The 21963-nt window shown below is 30.6% G+C and overlaps 1 protein-coding gene across 1 annotated transcript in view; it reads right to left on the minus strand.

Moving 5' to 3' along the window:
* LOC106457035 (small subunit processome component 20 homolog) overlaps positions 1-21963 on the minus strand; it is a 184195-nt gene that overhangs the window by 155273 nt on the left and 6959 nt on the right. The window contains exons 2-12 of the mRNA XM_022382842.1: positions 19102-19249; positions 14299-14360; positions 12709-12779; positions 9806-9994; positions 8711-8795; positions 8231-8290; positions 7956-8033; positions 5980-6144; positions 5426-5584; positions 4307-4441; positions 3619-3696 (exon numbers count right to left, since the gene is read on the minus strand). Of these exons, the coding sequence (XP_022238550.1) occupies positions 3619-3696; positions 4307-4441; positions 5426-5584; positions 5980-6144; positions 7956-8033; positions 8231-8290; positions 8711-8795; positions 9806-9994; positions 12709-12779; positions 14299-14360; positions 19102-19249 (1230 nt within the window). The remainder of the gene's footprint in view (positions 1-3618; positions 3697-4306; positions 4442-5425; positions 5585-5979; positions 6145-7955; positions 8034-8230; positions 8291-8710; positions 8796-9805; positions 9995-12708; positions 12780-14298; positions 14361-19101; positions 19250-21963) is intronic.

Raw genomic sequence — 21963 nt, forward strand, 5'->3', positions numbered from 1 at the left:
AATGGGTTGCAAATGCATCCAACTGAAAACATAGCCATCTGAAGGTTGAGACCACTCCATGGGTAGAAACTTGTCGGGATGTGACAAGCAATCTGCAACAAGACTGAAGGCACCCAGTATGTGACAAATCAGTGAACAAATTTGATAGCTGTGAGCCTAAAAAAAAGGAGATCCAGAGTACAGGAACATAGGTACTGGGATTGAGTGTCCCCTTATCTGGTGATGTAAGAGACAACCACTGAGTTGTCCGAATGAATCATCAATGTCATGTCTCGGAGGCATGACAGAACATGGTCCATTGCTTGATGAACAGCAAGAAGTTTCAAAAGTTGATGTTAAGATGTAAGTCCTCCTGAGACCAAAGGCCTGAGATCTCCTGGGCATTGCAGTAGGCCTCCATCCTGACAACGAGGCATCTATGAAAATATGGATATCCAAATAGAGAGGAGGAATAGGAATATAATTATGAAAATTTAACCTGTCAGAATATATGAGCCAAATGACCGGGCCACTTGACAGAAAACATAAGATGCCAATGCTAGCCTGAAAGGAAAAGCTTGAAATTGATAAATGTGATCCTCGTGGGCAAAACATAGATAATGACACAAAGCCCAAGCAATAGAGATGTGGAGATAAGCACAGAACACGTCAAATCTCGTCATCCAAAGGACAACTGGGAGACAGATAGGATTTCATAATGAATCAAAGCACATCAAGAAAGTGAATCAGACAAGAGAGATCAATAACAGGGTGCCAATCCTTGGTCTTCTTGGTTATGACAAAAAGACTGGAATAAAATCCTACAAGAACTAAGGGAAGTGTTTAATCTGGTGGATTCCACACAAGACTCCAAAGTGTCTGGCAGCCCAACAAACACCATAAATTGAAGAAAAGGGACTGCCCGAAGATCTCTCAAAGAAGGAGGAGGAAAGATGCACGTGTTAATAATGTGTTCTGACCCAAGAGATTCCAGCAGCACAGGAGCCAAATGTGAAGAGACAGAGCAGATGAAGACAATCTAGACAATGTCATGAGTAGAAGTGTGCAGGATTCTGCTGAAAAACCCTTGAGAGAATGACAGAAAGTCTCAGACAACAGGTGGATAGATGACAAATAATGAAGGAGTGTTGTAAGGGATAAATGTAGTTGAGCAAATTGTTCCAGGGAAAAAAGCACAGAAGTGTCTGGTTCCAAGGGAAGAAGAGAATCTAAATGTTGACTCTCCAAAAATGGATTTGCAACATGATGATAAGCAAGTGCAAAGGTTTCTGTAGTATGTGGGGGTCATGGCAAGCTAACCCCCACATGTAAATGCTCTGCAAACTTGACTGCATGGGCCCCAACATCAGGTGGAAGGCAAGAACAAACATATCAGAACTAGGTGCTTCAGCTGATAAGGAAGGGGAGGGGTCATATGTCATTGGTGACAAAGACAAAACATAACACACCTGTGAAATCAAGTCCTAATGGGGTGACAGAGGCCTAGGCACTTCCACAGGCTGAGAACATGCCTCCACAGCAAAGGAAGAGGAAGGGAAAGGCTGTCCAAAACAATGTCATCCTGATCTAAATCTTCAGGCTATGGCATAATCTCCTGTTGATTGGGAGACCTCTTGGCCTACATGAAAGAAGCCTTCTCTTGTCAAACTATTGCCAATATTTCCTCTGATAAAAATGCCACCCCTGCAGCCATCGTCATGGGTTGGTAAACAGGTGTTAACACAGTCATGCCAAATCAAGAAGTGAGGATTAGGTTCAAACTGCATAGAGGGAGTCAGCTGTGATAGGAGGGTATATTCCTATTGGTGGATGGTTGACACATGCCAATTTATATGCTTAAATACAGCTGAACTATGTGGTATACACGGGAAATTAGGTGGGAGTTCAAGGCTAGTGGTGAGTGAAAATTTCTGCACTAGAGGGCAGTCAAACTGAGAATAACTGTAAATGTGTGAGGAGGTAAGTACTCATATCAGAATTACTGCTTACCCCACTTTATTCATTTTACATTGATACAGATATATAAGAATCTTTTTTAACCCAATCATTTTTATTCAGTGGTTTATCTTATTTCAAGACTAAGCTTTTTTAGTTACTGTCAAACCAACTTGCTGCAACATCACAAAAACTTCTCCACACATGGTTGTTGAAATACAATCATTGACAGAAAAGGAAAATCACACAAGAAACAAAGCATGGATATGTCTATTACTGAGGAATGACAGGTTCTGTATAAATATAAACCTATGTTTTGGATCCGCAGAAAAAATTATAAAAAATCTAGAAAGACATTGTTTACAGGAACCCATAGGAACTGTGCAGAGATCAAATTTCAAATATTTTATAAAATGTTTCTTTAGATATTACACTAAATAAATTTTGGAAAGTTACAAAAAATCAATTCCTCAATATTTTCAAGCAAAGAATTGTTGAAAAAAAAGTGAGAATTATTATTTTTACTTAAATTGTGAAATTTAATATGCATGTATGCACTCAACTTCAGAAAGCTGCTCTCTGCTCATAATAAGGTTTATGATTTGTTTAAAGCTAATTGCTTTGTTTAGAATTTTTCTGCCCATTCCAAAGCATGTTTATATTTGCTAATAAACTGTCATTCCTTGAGGTTTTGTTTCTCATGCAGTTTGTTTTCTCTTTCGATGATTGTTAATATAGCCTCTCATTCACAGCTTTTTGTGGCCTACAACATGTGCTGTGAACAATTAGTAATGGAGATCAACTTTGAAAATAGCTACAACTAAAATTTAAATACCAATGGTTAAAGCAGGATACAGGAGATAATAAAATATACTGTTAGCTTTGTTTGTTGAATTTCATGCAAAGCTACTCGAGGGCTACCTGCACTAGTCATCCCCACTTCATAAGTAATAATGCAGCTAGTTAACACCATTCACTGCAAAGTCTTGGGTTACTTTTTATCAACAGAAAGTGGGAATAACTGGTACATTATAACTTTCCCATAGCTAAAAAGAGCAAGAATGTTCAGTGACAGAATTTGAACCTGTGATCCACATATTGTGAATCGAGTGCCCTAACCACCAGGCCATGCCAGACCTCATATTGTTAGCAAAAATATTATTATTACCTAGTCTGACCTGATGCAATTGTAACAAGTCAGGACACTGATAAATCTTTTTCAGTTTTTTCCATGTTTTTCATGATTTTTGGTCTGAAGTGCAATTAGGAAATAAAAGTATGAAAAGAAATCTGTTAACGATTATCAAATACATTGAAACTCACTGGATATATATAAAATGGAACTTTCTGATCAACAATAAAAAAAACTGAAATGCTTTAAAAAGTATTTTGGAAATTTGACAACGTAAAAAATTATAAAAAAAGAAAATCAGATTATATGGTTTATTTTAAGCTTAAACTATATATATTTAGTAAGTTTTTATTATGTTTCTTGCAATGTGATTGAGTATTTTGACTATGTGAAGGGAAAAAAAATCAGGGGATGTCAATAACACTTACCCATTTCAAAAAGGGTAAAGTTTACTACATATGACAACATTTTAGCCATTTTTATACAAATGTATTTATTTAGGTTTCTGTGAAAAACAAATACAATCAGTATAATTATTTATAAAACCTTACCTTTTCAAACATTTTGTAGTCAAATAAAGTTCTTGTACAATCAAGAAGAACAGATCTCTCAAATTTACTTTTGTAAATCTAAAAATAAAAAAAGAGAAAGTACAGATTATACAAAGTTAAACAAAATAATATTTTGACTGGATGTTTCATTTATATTTGGTAATCTAATAACAATGAAATGAGATTTCTTTAAATTTAGCTTGAGGTAGTTGGAATACAAAAAAACATTAAAAAAAATTAGAAACAGCAATAACCGAGTTAGCTTCTCATCAATACTATCCAAGTTACTTGCTCAGTAGGACTGCAAATACTAATAATTCAATAATATTTATTTTAAAATAAAACAATGCATATAATATTGAAATGTAACTTATTATTCTTACCTAAAAAAATCAAAGTAAGAACAGTATGTTTAAAATATTCTAGCCCAAATAGACATTTTGAAACATTTGTTATTAGTACATATATTTTAAGTGCATTTGTACCTTGTGAGAATGAGATATGCAATAATCTAATGTTGCTGAGGCAGAAAAAAAGAACTGGATAGAGCTAATAATAAACCAAAACAAATTTATTACTGCAGTTTTATAATTTGTGGCTTTTAATTTACAATGATATAAATAACATGAAATTTTTACCCTTTGACACATATTTAACTAACCAACACTTAGCAATCTTTCATACTTACAGCTGAAACCAGACATTTTGTCTGATAAACTGACAAATCAACTTGATCACTGAGTAGCAAATTAGATACAACATGACAAATCAGCTTCTGAGAGCCAGAGGGCAATTTTTCACACTCAGTCAAGCCTACCATTGTCTGAAAAAAGTAATATAATCTTGAATTTATCCTATAAAGTAACTAAGTACGTCGATATAAAGATTTATAAATTTACTAACCTACTAATAGAATGAATATGTAAATATATGATATAAATGTAAGATGAGTTTTTCATAATATCTACAGTAAGAAACTAAAATTTATTAGTGATATATGTTAATTTTTATAAACATCTTTTAATATACCTTATACTTTATCACTATGTTATTATAAACTTAGATGCCACTGATAACATAAAAATGTCAAGCTAATTATTTGATTATTTATGTATTACATTGCAAAAACATTAGTATGGCAAAAAAAAAAACTCTTGAATTCAAACTATAAAACCAACAGCCACAGACATTAAATGAAGTAAGTCCAAACAAACAGTGTTCAATCAAAAGTTAAAACTGAGAGAAATTATTCAAAAGACAGTAAGTTTGTATACTGTTTTATCAAACCCTACAGAACAAAAAAGGCACTAATTTAAGGATAAATTTTTACTAATTTCATGGCTCTTTAAACTTTACATTTCTGTTTGATTTTTAAAGCAAATATTACACTACAAAGCATACATAAAATAAATACACCCAAGTATTCTATGTAGTAGCCTAATGTAACTGTTACTTTTTTAAGCATGTACATAAAATTAATAAAATTATTTTAATGCTTTGTATTAAGTTTGCACACATTTATTTCAATACCATTATAGCTAATTTGCAAATCAAAAGTCTCCAACTTGTAACAAAAGCTATATCTTAATAGAAAACACTTAACCATTAGAGATCATGAAATTGTCATTTAATGCAATTCATTAGGATAAACAAATTTCTTAAACAAAAACAAAATGAGACTAAAAAGCTAATAATGGCTTATTTTTCTAAGTAATAAGCAATCATCTAAGTAATCACATTACTTTGACTATGATTTACAATTACCTTAGATCACATTAAGAGAGAATTTTAACTAATAACATCACACCTGAACAAGTTGTTCCAAACAAGACACTAGCTGACCATCCTTATGTTTGATCCAAATCATTAAAAGTCGTAGCACTCGTTCAAGATGATCAGCCACATGTTGCCTGTCAGTTTGTTCATTTAGTATATTCAATTTTGCTTCCAGATGATTTAATGTATCCTAAAATGTACATAAATGTTCACAAACTAATTAATATGTTAAGTGTACATTGCAGTTCATTAGTAATTCCACTAAAATCTGTAAATCCAAATCAAACTATATTATGGATTAATTTGTGCATTAATCAGAGACAACATTAACTATTCATTTGACTGAAATTTCTAGCTTTTGTATGTGACATTCAGAATTTCTCTTGCAAATTATGCAGTCTATTGTTAAAAGATATGCTGAAGTTTTAATTTTATTGAAAATAATTAAAACCAGACAAGTTTTATCAAAGTTTTGCATTCAAATGATAAACATTCTACTAGACCAGATATAATTTTTACATGTCAGATTATATATTTTAAACTCTTGAGAGAAAAATAAAGAAAAATTATTCTTGAAATACATACACAGAAAACTATCCATATGATATTGCTAAACTCCCTGGTTGCATGTTTTGCCATTGATATTACTGTTTGGGTCAAAGCTGTTTCTACGTGTTCCCATGGAAGCTTTAAAGATCTGAACTGTTCACTCAGTTCCTGTCCGAGACATTTGAGAAACAAAGGAAAAACCTGAAAATATATCACTGAAATTGTCAGCATGTAGACAAGTTTACGTTGAATTTTTTTTTACTAGTTTATCAAACACTCTCATTCTCAGTATAATGTCAACATTATCACCCTTTGTTTTTCCCAATATATCTGCTTGCATAATTCTTCACAGCAAAACAATAAATTTAATTTAATTTCATAAAAATAGATTAGATATTCATTATCTTAATTAAAAACTATGCCTCACATGCTATTAATTAACTTATACTGACTCTGTATTTAAAACTTCCAATCAGATACAATAAATCCAAATTTTGATCATTGTGATATTTATTTCAATTCTGCAGAACTTGAGATATATTATGTTTTATTAATAAAATATTTGCTCATTTTAGACAAAGCCACAATGGGTATCTGTTGTGTCCACTGCAGGGAAATTAACCCCAGATTTTAGCCTGTAAATATGTAAATTTCCAGCTGGGGTACATTGATAAAACATATACCTAATCTTACAGACTATGAATTTACATGAATTTTCAAAAAATTCCTCAAATACAAAAAACAACAATTTCTTATTACACTTGTATAAACTACAAAATTATGCTACTTCATTCAATATTTTAACTTTATATTGCATTACATTTTAAAGTACCTTATTACAGTTAACTGATAGTATTTCGTATTTAATTGTATTTAACCTTTACTACAGAAATTGATGAAAAGATGCTAATTTATTTTTAAAATAGATATAATTTTAGTAGTTTCATCAGCAAAAATAATAATGATAAATTTATATGTAAGTATTGTACAATATGATATGACTAATTATTTCTCATACTTTTTTTTATTGCTGTAATATTTTTTCAGTAATAGGTAATTAATACATTTTTTTTCACTCAGAGGTAAAAAAATATTTTATGCAGTGTTTACTACAAGGTGGAACACATTAAGTATTTCTTTAAAGAGTTGTTTTTCTCTAGAGAAATTGAAATAAGATTCCAATAATCATCATGGTATACAGATAAGTTGCAGGACATGTCTCTCACACAAATCCGTTGTTTTTCAAAATGAATTTCACATACAAATTTAATATCAGTTGTGCATTCAACAAGGTTCTAACTAAATCATAAAAAGCATAAATTACCTGTAAATAGTTAGAATTAATACTACTTTAATAAATATTCTCAGTATTTGTAAATAAAATTTAAGCCTAATATACTTTTAAAAAATATATAGAACATCTTTAACATGGCACTTAACTAATAACTAATTACATGATTACATATGGAAATATATCAGAAGCCATAATATAAGTGTGGCAAAATTAGCAAATATTTAAACAACAATTGACACAAAAATAAAATGTTACAAGTTCTGAATATATTAGGGTAACTTTATACAGGAAAACTAAAAAATATTGTACTAAAAAATGGCATGTATACATACTATTAACTTATCACTAAGCCTATTATCTAATTAGTACTTTGCTGAATTGTTTGAAGGTTTGTATAGTCATATAAATATATTAAAGATGTTTTTCAAAGTTACCTTTCTTCTGTCAACCTTATTTTACATTCTTTTTGATACATATCTGTTGTGTAAAAGTACAAATAATAACAGTTAGTCTGTATTCCACAGTAGAATGTTTTCTGGCATCTAATGATGATTATGTTTTTATCCTTCTTTTAACACTTAGTTAAAGCATTAGGCATTATTTCAAGAATAAATGGTGAAAGGTAGAAACTTTCTGTTCTAAAGTAAAATCAGTGTAAAATATTTCTGTCACAGGTTTTGACAAACAAAACGAGTTTCTCCAGATTGTAAACATTTACCTTGGCCGTACAGCTGTGAAACTGTTTCTTTACTCCTTTAATCATCTCAAACAGCAGCTGTCCTACTCCTTGTGCTTGCTACAATATTAATAGAATATTCATCAAGTCCTTTTACATCTTATTCTCAAATGTATAATTTAATTTAATACTGGCATAAATTATAAGATTTCAAATTAGGATAAAGTATTTGTAAAAATATTTTCTGGATGTAAACAAATTCATTTAAAGTTGATCTATAGCTCCGGCAGAAATTATGAATCAAATTTGAACCTTACTGTTGGGTTATCTTCCAATTTTTGGAAAATAAATTTCAGTAGTTCTTCTTTGTCTGGTACCTTAAAAATAAAATCCAATTTTCATTATATCATCACTGTTATAAAATAAAAAAATTTATATAATGTTCAAATTTATATAGTTATTATTCAAAATCAAAATGTTTATCATTGAAGAAATACACAGTGTCAGTAAACTTAACAATAACCTGAATGACATGAAAAATATAAAACTTAATGATGATGCAGCATTGCATACACTTGTAAAAATGTGTCTATTAACATAAATCTTTCTTTTAAGTTAATCATAATTTCATTGAAAACATCATATTTCTTCAAACAAAACAGTAAAATGCCACATAAAACATTGCAGTGAAGTATTTCCATAATTTTTATAAAAAAATAAAGGAAAATAATATATTAAGTAATTAAAATATTATTTAAAACTAAAATAAAATTTAAATATATCAAAAAACCACATACCTTTCTCAAAAGAAAAGCAAAACTTTCTGCTCCAAAGTTACGCACATGCTCTTTATGTTCTGCACCCAGTAAAGGAACATAAAGACTGAAAAATTAACAATGAAAATAATTTTGATGCAAATGGATCAATCGAGTAAAAACTTTGTTTGCTTTTTGTTTAGATTGGGCTAATTTTAGCGAAATAATGGTCCCTACTACCAAGAATCGTAAGTTATATCACATGACAAAACAATTTAAACAGAAAATTTCAGGGTCATGTTTTAACATTTTCTCACTACAACATAACAAGATACTATGCCAAGAGAATAGCAAAAAGTTTTAAATAAAATTATTTTAATATATATTTGATTGTTTACATCTCTGCTTATGTGATATTCATTTTATCACCTCATTTTTTAGTTTAAAGATGACCAAATGACATCAGTTTTTGGGGACAGTATTTGATTAATATTAACCTCTTATCAGAACTAGCTACCTACAAAGATCATAACTAAAAATCAACCTAGTAATGAGTATAGCCAATTAAATAAACTCTTCTTACTTTTCCCGAATATAATATCCCTGATTTTGATTTAAAATATCAGGCTACTTTATTTTAGTTACTATACATATATTTCATATATCTATCATTACTTGTCAATAAAACCACCTTATAAGAACAAGTTTCATCTCAAAACAATTTTGACTTAAAAATCATATGTTTCTATCTCTCTTCTAGAGAAAAAAACAAACTTTAAATAATCAGTTCTTTGCTCTAGCAAAAGACAATTACTATTGAAATCAAAGTGTTTCAACAACGTACTTCATCTTATCAATCCATACGTTATAAAAACCCCTTCTGAGCACAATCTTAACCCAAATCAGCAATTTTAACCTTGAGAGTGAACATTTATGTATGTTTTGTCCCTCTTTTATATAGTCTTTTAAGTATTTTTGTAATAGCTCTGCAGTATTTTCATTATAACATCAAATATGAAAATTAATGTCTCAGCAACTTATGAATCATAACCACAAATGTGTACAACAATCAATATGTAGTCTATAAAATTGAATATTAATTATGAAGGCTGTTGGTATCTGGCTTCTATAACTCACCTGTACACATTCTCAATGTCTTTTACCATGTATCTCCACAGAAATTTAAACAGGTAGGCAAGACACGAAAACAAACGTTCCAACATATCTGTGTCTTTTGTTTCCAGGTGACTACATACAGAAGTGAAGATTTTAGGAAAGTACGGGTAGAAATCTTTTTGAATGTCACGGGCCAGAGCAACTACAAACCTAGAGAAATGCAATTTTAATATAATGCCATATACTATGTCAAAGTTTAATACACTTGCTTATATCCACCTAGCCTAATTTTTACAACTTTTCCTAGATACAGTCATGTACATGTAATTATACAAATAACTCTAGACTACTACTGAAGATAAACTCTTACAATGAGAATAACAAAATCAAATCCTACATATATGATACAAGTAATTTATTATGAAAAATTTATATATCAGGTACAGAAAACTACTTTTTGTCATTCACTGAAGTCATAAATCTTGAAACATGTGCATCTATTTTCAGTAAAAATATACACCTTCTCAAAAAGAAAGGAATTAGATGTTAAAAGATGATTAAAATATATTTATATACATTATATACTCAAGTCAAACCTAGCATAGCAGAAAATTTAGAATCAATTACTGTTTCTTTCAAATACTACCTAAAACTGCTTCACATAGCACAGGAGAAAAAAGAAGACACAATTCAAACTATTATGTACATACTGCGAGTATGTAAAAAGATCTTGGCTGTTTTACCCACCATCATGCCCCATGTTGAACAAAAAATGTGGCCTGGTTAACTAATGAATGAATATTTTCTGTAAAATTCTTATCAATGCTATAAGTATAGATAGACCACCAATTTTGATTTGCATGCTTAATCTTTTTTTGGCTGTACCTTTTTTCCACACCAAAGGTGGTTTTATTAGATTGATTTAATAGTGTTGGCCTTATGTTCCTTGGTTCTCTGCGTGACTATGATATGGGTAGAGTATATTATATGAAAATAAATTTGAATATGCAAATCAGCAAGTAACAAACACAATCAAAATGAAATTACATGTATCATAACTACATTTTGTTTGACAGTGTTTAGTGTTTCATAAGTAGTGTGATGCCACCAAAACTTGATCAAACTTGGAGAGGTATGTATCAACACTTCCTAATGCAAAATATTAATACACTTAGATCATAAAGATGTGTTTACATCAGGGATTTAGAATTTCAATGTCGGGAATATGGATCAAGAAAGAGACCTGCAACCAGTCATACCCCAATTCATGGTAAGCAAAGTATGTCATTTTGTAACAGGTGAAAATTCATGAATGCAAAGGTCAGTGGCAAAATCTGTCAATGTGATCCAGGCAACAGTATGCAGCATAATCAAAAAGGATCACCATCTGGAAACAAGGCTAAAAGGGTATTGGTTCACCAAGATAAGGCTTGAGTCATATCTCTCATTTAACCATCTCATACCTCAAGCAGCTTTAGAATGAAATGGGTATTCATGCTTTACCATATGAAGACATACCATTCATGTTACTGGATACAGCACTTATGATTTCTGGGAAATCATACTGTTGAAACAGGCATTAGGAGGCAACCATCCTTGTACACTAGAAAGCAAACAAGGAGGAATCCCGTGCTTTTGGTATGACTAGGTCTTACAATAGAGAATTTCAATGGAAACTGTGCTGTAGGGCTATTGTCAAATGTGGAGTCATCAGATAGAGCCTGAATGGATGTGGAGACATTGATTGTAATGACATGATGAACGTTTCAAAACTGTTTTATTAAAACATACTCAACCTTATGTATTCATACCTCCACCTCTCTTAAAAAAAAGTTTATAATGAAGTACCCTTTTATGTAATTACTTTGTTTTTAGTCACTTAGGTATGATGACTTGATGAGAAAGTACAATTTTAAATGGGGAAATTTTTATGCATTCATACTCCATTTATATGACTTAAGTATTACATGGTCTTAAATAAATAAAAGGAAATATATTCACAAACATGAAACATTTATTTGAACTGCCTCAGTAGTTAGCACCATAATTATGGTTCCAATGAATCCCTTTATCAAAGATCTCCAGCCATTATGAAAGTGAAATTTTGTAAATATATTACTATGTTAGCTTTTTAGGTCAATGAATAATTGATTTACATATTCTATAATTAGAACTGTGGTATAAACCTACTACTATTGCTTAAAAATTTTATTGATTAATTTTAACAAGTACTTTTTGCTAGTGAAATTTTAAAAAACCTTAGATTTCTTTATCTCTATCAATTTCCACAGTAATTAGAGCTGAACATAATCTATAATCAGTTCAGCAAATTACTGATTAATTGGTGATCAATAAATAAACAAAATAGGGTAACAACTAATGCAAAAATAGCTTAATATACACACTAAAATTTTTATTAAATCAAAATATAATAAGCAATTAAATAATCAATGAAAATGAAAGAATGTAAAAGCCAAATTACCAATAAAGTATGAAAAAAAAGTAAAATATTCAGGAAAGTTTCACAGATCTTTTTTAGGGCCTCTAACTAAATTTTATTCCTAATTTGAAATGGCCCATACATTTAAGTTAATATTTTTATGAACATGAAATTCAAATATAATATGTAGGCCTCTGTTTTTCAGGGATTTAAGAAAAAAGAATTGCAAAATTCACTTTTAAGCACATATTTTTAATTTCTTTAACTCTACCAAACACTGCAACCCAGCAAAGTTGGTTTTCAAGTATTTCTATTATTTTCAAAATGTAAAACTGGGTTTCATTCCATATATTCTAAATAAAACACTGTATGGTATAAAAGCCTAAAGTTAACATAAAACCATCATAATACCTAACGTCAAAACTAAATTAACATTAAATAACCAATAAACTAAACAATTAAAAAATATTACTCTAATACTTACTCTAAAGTGGCATCTAGGGCTAGATTATCAACTTTCTGTAAACTCTCTTGTAAGATTTCTACAAGTTCATCCTGCAAAAAAGGAAAAGAAAAAAAAAAGGTAAGAGTAAATAATCGTGTCTTCAAATTGTTACATGTAAACTTCATAAAGCTAAGATCAAATGTACTTAATTTACAAACATTTCGTGTATTTTCGAATCAATAACAATGAACAGTTACCTGTCATCCTGAGATTGTCCTCATAAAAAGAAGCTAAATATCTCATTAAATGTGTAGCTTTTTCTATAGACTTGATATGTATCAAACCTATAACACAATAAAAGAGGCTACACATTTCCTGATACATCTGTATGGGTGCCACAAAAACAGATCTAAATTTTATAACAAAATGAGTTTTATACCTATTAAAATAATACATATGACACTATATAGTGTCAAATTGTAAATATAACGCAAATAATTTTTGGAAAAGAAAAAATACTTTATTAAAAAATTTTTATCAAGAAAAACTCCTTTCTATTCTGTTCACTGAACTTTGGTTGACGTCTGTTAACCAGTATGCATAGGTCTCATTTATTATTCACCTTTGCAAGGATTTTAAATTGTCCTTTGCTTATAGGTTTATTACATTAATTCAACACATTTCTTAATGCTGGAAAATTATTTAGATTTCAAATTTGCATGATCTTGTATACAAACTTATAACCACCTAGTAGTGGATCCAACATAACAAAATATAGTTAGAACATTTGTATTCATATACAATATTTTAATTTTTTGATACAGGTATTAAATATTTAAACCTGAATAATTTTTACAATCTACGTTCAGGATTAAAGACATCTGAATTCAGCCTGCATTCTCATGATGACATATGTAATTGGTTTCTCAAGAAAATATCCTGTTATCTGTATATAGCAATACTAAGAAAATGTTCTGTTTAGCAACATTCGAATCTGCTGTTTGGTAGCATTCATTTCATTCAAATAATCACAAATAATATGATTAATAATGCTTATAGGAGCATCTGTTGACAAGAATGTTTGATATTTTCAAATTTTTATGTTTATGGTAGTCAAAAACTATTTATTAGATTTTGTATATGTAGGCCTAACATAATACTATAGTTGGAAGAGTAGGAATTTTAATTATTTTCAGGATTGATCTCAAATTAAATATACAAAAATTTAAATTAGATGTACAAGTTTAATCTAAAGCTATAAAAGCAAAATTTTGTTTATATTCTTTGATATTCATTACAGTAAAACTTGGGTAAATTTCTTCTGTATATTAGCAAAAAGTTACATTAAAATTGATTTCACTACCGTAAAAAGTTTGTTTATTCATTAATTATATTTATTCTTGAGAAGATTTGTATTCTTCAAATTTTATGCACTTTATAATCAATTGTTTAAATACTTATCGGTAAAACCTGTGTACTTGTTCCCACTAGTGATCAAAATAACATAGTATATGTTCTAAAACAAAGCTTTCTTACTTACTGTAAAAACTGTAGCTTGTAATATAATATGATTCATTGATAAGTAAACTCAAAATGAAACTATTAAATATTGGTTTGTTAACAACTTACCTTTCTGTGCAGAACTTGAGGTAACAGCTGTATATCTCTCCCTATCTTCTTAGATAACTTATCTAAATAAAATTTACATTTATATATATATATATATATATATATGCTTCTTGAAAAACAAATCTGGCAAATAAATATTAGTGTAACATAACAAATGTATTGAATGCTTAGAGAACTTGTGGAAAAGACAGTGTTTCAATGAACTTGTCAACCTGATAAAAATTCATGCAAAGGTGTTAACTATCCTTCCTACCAGTTCTCCATACAAAATAACGAAATATAACCATTTTAAAATATGTATCTTCATATGTGTTTGGTGATTTCATTAAAAGTATTCACATAAATTATCTTCATACACCTGAATGTGACTGTAGAGAGCAACTACAGAAAAAGTACTGAAGGAGAGAAGGTGGAGTTTCTATCAATGTGGCAGAAACCTAAAGATGCAATTGTAATGGGTTTTAATGGAATAAGTGAACAAGCTCTTGCTGATACAGATAATAAAAGAGAACATTATGTAATATGATGAGAGTATGCAGTACAAGAAATGAATTTGGGACAAAACTTTCCTGAGAAGAAGAGGTCCCCTATTCCAATAAAGAGATTGGTAGATGTTGATAACCTACATTGATAACAAGGTGAAAAGTAGCCAGAAAAGGATTGGAAGGGAGATGTGTGATATGCAGATATGTCATATATTTTTTTCTCTGCTTTTGATTATATAGGAATTTAAAAAAATATATTTAGTTAATTTCTATGCAGTTTTGGCATAGACATATAGTCTAGGAAACCATTGAAGTTGCCTTGTTTTAGTTGCTCTGTTCCTTTATTCTCTATAACAGATGATATCTATTCTGCACATGAGAATATTGCAGAACATCGTATATCCATGTTGAATGGGTCACCAACTACAATACGTCTTTCTAGCTGAATGGATGATGCTTGTATGTTACATTCAGTGAATGCTGCGAGAGAACAAGTGTTTCGAGGTGACACCGTCGACTGAACAAAGAAACCAAGGTTACCTGTTAGATTGAAGCTTCACTTCTTAGTTCTAACAGGAGATCTACAAGTTCAGTTCCTTTTGGAGATCAACAAGTTTAGATCTACAGCAATCTACCTTGCAAAAGAGAAAGTTATGGATCTAATCAAAATCAGGTAGAAGAAACAATCGTATTGTCTGCAGAAGTATGCATACTGTATTTTCTTCTTGTTTAGTTTGTGTAAATGAATACAGTCAAGTTTTCAAATATAGTCTACTCCACAAATTTCCTGGTTGACCATAATGTTATTAGCAAATCTATCTGATACTTGTACAGAGAATAAATCATTTAATGCCAAAATACAAATATTATAATGACAATGATGCTGATACATCAAAAGAACTAAATTTTTAACCATACTTCACCTGCTAATTATCTTTAAGCAACTTCCTAATGTATTGGAAGACAACCACAATAAACAGTAACATTTATCTCTAAGATCATTTTCCTGTCAGCAAAATGTCTAATCATCTATTATCAAGTTTATATAAAGTATAAATTTGCTAATTATCTGAAAGGTTAGAGTTAAGTCATTTAAAACTATTGTTAAAAGCATATAAATGGAATAAAAATACTGACAATTCTATAACTTTTTGCAAATTACTGAAGTCTGAATTATAAACAACTGTGAGTATTCTCACAATGGTTCAAAATGGCCAGAGTCTGGTACTTTTACATGTCTTATATCAATAAGACATATTGGATACAGATGTAGTTTAAAAAGTATCTTAAAATACATTTTAAAATTTCATTCTAAAATTATTTTAATTCATAACAAACAAAAGTATTAAAAGTTACCGATAGCACTTCCTATAACAAATTCATTAGTGCTTATTAACTAATTCAGAGTACATTAAGCATAATTTTGATGGTTATTACAAAATATGGCAAAGAAAATACAATTCTATGTTTTCAATTTTTCCAAGCCTCCAAAGTGGAAAAGCATAAGTACTTTATGATTAGAATAGCTATTAATTACACTTTATTTATGTTTATTACTAACTATTACAAATCTGTGTTGTTAGTTTTATAGTAAAGCACAGATGAATCAGGTGTGTAGCTTTGTGCTCAACAACAAACAAATGAAGGGATGATATTTCGATTATTTGGATAGTTAGTATACTCAAAAACAGTAATAATCAGAACACCAATTCTGATTACTTGATTATTGTCATGAAATTAATTGACTTAATTTTAAACATGATTACTGGATGGTTGGAATAATCAAATACAGTAATAACCAGAAATGCTAGCAGATTATTTTGGGGACGTTATTTGATTTAACTGTAAATTTGATTAACTGATTATTTCATAGACTAACTGATGTAGCTGACACTAACAGGTAATCAATTATATTAAGTTACTCAACCAGCTCTATCCATAGATCTCAGAAGTATTGTTAACCCCAAGATAAATGTGAATATATATATTCACTTATATTACTGTAGTTTAGTCCAATCAGTAATGTATTTGCAGAATGGAATTCATATGGAAATGACACTTTTTATGATATTTAGTTTAACTTATACGCTCACAGTGTGATTATATAGTTTGCAGAAAAATCATCAATATTTGAGGGTTTGATGCAAATGTGCATGTAGCATAGGCCAGTCTATTGGACTGACACCATATTGGAGAATGAATTTTGACTATAATTCTAAATTTACTATGTGTATATACACAAAATGTGGCAAGCTTTTAATGAAATGTACAAGTCTGTTGTACACAGAAAACAAATGTGTTACAAAAGTATGTATACTCAAGATGTATCTATGAATTGACGACATCAGTCATACTCAGAGTCAGAGAGATAAGAGTGACGTACAAATTAAGAATAAAGTTAACATTTTCCTAAACTGAAAATGAATTTCTGATATGTTCCTAACCCCTCTCACAAAAAGTGTTTCTCGATTTATACTGCCCCTATCCGCGAATATTTTCACTGGCCACTAGCCATGATACTCCCACTTACCCTCACATATGTTAGCATGAGATACCTGCATACTAACATGCAAATAATTATGCAACAACCCTCCACCAATAGGAGTGCAACACTACCCAACTTGCATGAACCCCAATAACTGGGGAAGAAGGAAATAATTAATATTGACCCAAAGGCTCATCCCCAAGAAGGGCAGGGGTGGAACCATAGGAACTAGAGAGAAAGACAGAACATAATATGCCAGAGTAATCAAACCCACAAAAGGCAAAGGAGGCCTGGGCAATTCCCCTGAAATGACACGTGACTGAGTGGGCCATTCAGGAGTAGAAAAAGGCTGCCCAAATCTGCCTCTTCCCAATCAATCAAACCTTCAGCAGGTATGACAGGACAATCCTGAACATGTTCTGAATGTAGCATGAAATTGACCAATTTCCTAGTGCACCAGAGCCATCACTACATGTGCCGACAACCTCAGTTCCAATCCCATGTATGTGGTCAGGAAATCCACTGCAAGCAGTTGTAGTCGTGACCACCTAAAACTGTGAGTGCAGAACTCATGAAAGTGAAGCAGTAGAGAAAAGATAAAATATAATTTGTAACTCTCCACCAGAATTTACAAAAAATTAAATAGAGAATGTAACTGATTTAGAAAAGAAGTTGATAGGCCTGAAAAACAAGAAAAGAAAAACTTTTTTATAAGTCAATCAAACCACAAGCAAAAAACATGTCTGTACAAGAAGACTGCCAATCTTCAGTGTGGTTAAAACTGCAAGGTTAGATATGGTGCTAGCTACGATAGGAGTAATGTCGCACTCCTATTGGTGGAGGATTGCTGCATAATGATTTGCATGTTAGTATGCAGATATCTCATGTTAATATATGTGAGGGTAACTGAGAGTATCAAGGCTAGTAGTGAGCAAAAATCTGTGCCAACAAAGGGCAGTATAAATCAAAAAAATGCTTTTTGTGAGAGTGGGTATGATAACACATCAGAAAATACTTTTCTCATTGTACAGTATGCATATTACATTTGGATAACCTCTAGGGACTCCAAAATGCATATTGTGATGGATTTACTATCGTATATATATTTTAATATTGATGTTTGTTTAAGTTAAATTTATATGTAAAAATGAACATAATTTATGCTGTTAAATCTGTATTGTGAAATTCCTACCTATTCATTAAAATTGTAGAAAATTCTCGAGTGTAAGAATGTATGTGTATGCCAACACTGATGTATTGTTTATATTGTTGCATAAGCTGAAATTTTGAGAAACTCTCCTCACACCTATAAGTATAACAAATGTGATGCATCAAAGATAATATATATATTACTGGTTTGCTATAAAACTCACAAGCTATAACTGTGATTATTATAATGCTTATTAATTGGGAACTTCAAATATTTGACCAGGAATCTTTACATATTTTGAATATTACAAACCAGCGGATTCACATCAGACATCAGTTAAATTATGTTGAAAACAAAACTGTAATTACAAGCAACAAATATTGGCTTAATTAATACAGATCATCATTTCATTGTTGATTTGGAGTTTATCTCACTATACTATTTTGGTATAAGCCTCAAAATTATTTGTTAAAATTGCCTTTTTTTTACAGTTCTTCCAAGTTTCATTTTTATATGCATTTTTATAGGTACTTAATAAAAAATTTACCTAATAAACAAGTTTATGGTAATTGCAATATTGCATTTACATTATCAAATTTGTTATTGAAATTCATTGATCTTTAAGATGTAGAACTTTTACAACACACGAGAATATTTATCAGTATTATTTATCAAACTCTTACCAAATTCTTCAGTACAATTTAGATCACTCCACTTCTCTACAGCCTCCAACAGAAATGTTTCTCTTTCCTCTGGTACTTGTGAGGATTGACCAATTCGGTGAATAACATCAATATTAACGGCTGCTATTCTTTCTGAAAATGTTTGGAACTAGGATAAAAGAAAACAAACAGATTATTACTTTCAGTAACAGTTACAATTACCTGTTACCTTAAGAAAGTAGTATTAGATTTAAATCTAATCTTGTTAAGTAACTACACAGAATGTGATATTTTACTGCATATACTTGGGCAATTTTCACATATCAAAATACATGTAGTTAAGGTGTGGAAATTCTTCTTTGTTTTTAAACAGTAGTAGTAGTAGTAGTACAACATAAGTCATATCACACCTATAAATACATTATCCTGAAAAAGAAGGGACCAAGCTAAAATTTTATTCAATCTTTTTTTTTTCATTTTGTTGATCATTAATTTATGGTTTGGTTTTTCATGATTATGATTGTTTTGGACATTTTGGCAACATTCTACATATAATTTTTCTTATTCTTACTTTTGAACACTGTCATTTATTGTATTCTACTTATACAATTAGGTAGTAAATACTTTTCTAATATATTTCTGTTCTTATTTTGAACTTAAAAATAACACAACTATTTACATGTATTTGTGAAAATCAACTGACACATTGATCGATGCTATTTTCTCTTCAGTTATTTGTACATTATACACAAGTTTTGTATGTTACACTTTTAAATTGCCTTCAAGGGTAGTGAATATGTTTGTAGTTAATTTAACATTTGTATATGATTTGTAAGTAAAGTTTGTGATATGTTAAAATGTTTATTTTACAAGAATGGATGATTAAGAAGTACCTGACATTTGATTAGCTCAGTACACTGTAACTTCTCTATTTTTTTAGCTATGTAGTTTGTTATTGTTTTTAACTGACAAAATGTTCAAAATTCCTGACAACATATGTGTCTATACATATTCATATTAAATCTACTGCTCAAACTTCTAATTATATTTTGTTGCTCATGTTTGTCAAGATGTCTGTGTAAACCCTATTCTGTGGCTTAACCCTTTGGATGTTATAATCAGATATATCAAACTTGACATTTATAGCCGTTTGGTGCAACAAGAAGACTTACCCCACGGTGTTACAAAAACTTTTCCACCTAGTGCAACAATCGTGATACTCACATGTCCTTAAATTTCCTGCCTTAGTACCAAGTGTGCGTACATCACCAAGCAAAAGCGAAACTAATAGATTTTCCATCACTCAAAATTTAATTACGCACTCAAAGGGTTAAGCTCAGTCAGACCTTGAAGCAGCTTTTTTAACAAGCAGATCTGCCACCCTCATCTCAGTCCTGTGGGCCACATGAACCAAGTAAATGGCAAATGAAACCAACTGCAGTACAAACACAGTCAATTTGGTGTTTGAATGTTTGACATATATGTTTTCAGCTCTGGTTGAAGCTACAATGTCATTAGCTTAAGGAAACAAGTTGGATTTTCCATTGTAAACTTGATATTTTTGAAATATTTAGGAGACATAGTAATTTGCTTGGGCTTTGCTCCATGTATATTCAGCTCAGCAAGCAGGGTAAACAGTCTTAAACCATTAGTGTGAACCAAAGGTTAAAAGTTAAGCTCATTTATAGTAGAATACACTACTAAATAAGTACTTTGAAGCTATGTTGATAACCCTTTTCTAATTTCTTTTTCAGACACTTAAATTATTAATGTTTGTATGTTTTGAAATAATATTTATTCAAGTAAAATATAGGATGTTTTTCATTTGTAGCAGCCTGTTTCCTGTTAAATGTAGAATTTTATTTTCATTATGTTAGTCTAGAGTTTAGCTATTGATCTCCACAGTCACCACCAACAATCATTAATTGCCTGTACTGATTAACTTTCTCCCAATCTAGCATGAAACCCTACTTGCATGTATGGAATTTTTCAAACTTCCAGCTTGGTTCTATAAACAGTTTGGCAGCCAATGAAGATCTCTATGAATCAGAGATCAGACTACACCTCTCACAGTTTTAGTTAAACAATAAATGTCATTTTCCAAACTCTACTAAATATAATTAGTTGGTTTCAGTGAAGCATTCATAATATAACAATCAGAAACCATTTCCATTTAGTCATTCAAGTTATCTTTTCACATCTATCTCTGAGAAAAAAGTAAAATATAAACCCATCTTTTAATTTCCAGAAAGTTATTATTTTCCTATACTGAAAATAAATTTCCAATAGGTACTTATTTCCTCCCACATGTGTAGCTATTCGCGTTCAGTCCTGCCCTCTATATGCAAAAAATGTTTACACGTGGTTCGCATGTAAATCATAATGCAACAACCCTCCACCAATAGGAGTTCAACACATGTGACTCCCTCTATTCAATTCCAGTAAACTATCACTTCGAGATTAGGTAGAAAAGAAAGCACTGGCTTTCAGTGGGGAGGAAGAGTGGGAAGTGTGAGAGTAGGTAAGTATCTATCAGAAATATATTTTTAGTATATGAAAATAATAACTTCCAATAGAGTACATTACTTCTGCTCATATGTATAGTTAGATCTCCCACATTGAATAGGTGGAGGGACTGGTGGGAAGGTTAGAAAAAGTATTCTTCAAAAGTGTCCAGAGAACACCTATAAAATATGATCCCTATTGGGAGAGAAATACACACGAGAGACCACACCACTTATGTACCAGGTAAATACAGCACCCACCGTGGAAATAGGTGTCACTTACATGGGCAGAAAGTGGGAAGACCACAACCAAAAGGAAGAGAAAAACCTGGTGGGTTTGAATCTGAACCACAATATCATGGAATCTCAATCCCAGTGA

This window comes from Limulus polyphemus, unplaced genomic scaffold, assembly GCF_000517525.1.
Source record: "Limulus polyphemus unplaced genomic scaffold, Limulus_polyphemus-2.1.2 Scaffold284, whole genome shotgun sequence".
NCBI classification, from domain to species: domain Eukaryota; kingdom Metazoa; phylum Arthropoda; class Merostomata; order Xiphosura; family Limulidae; genus Limulus; species Limulus polyphemus.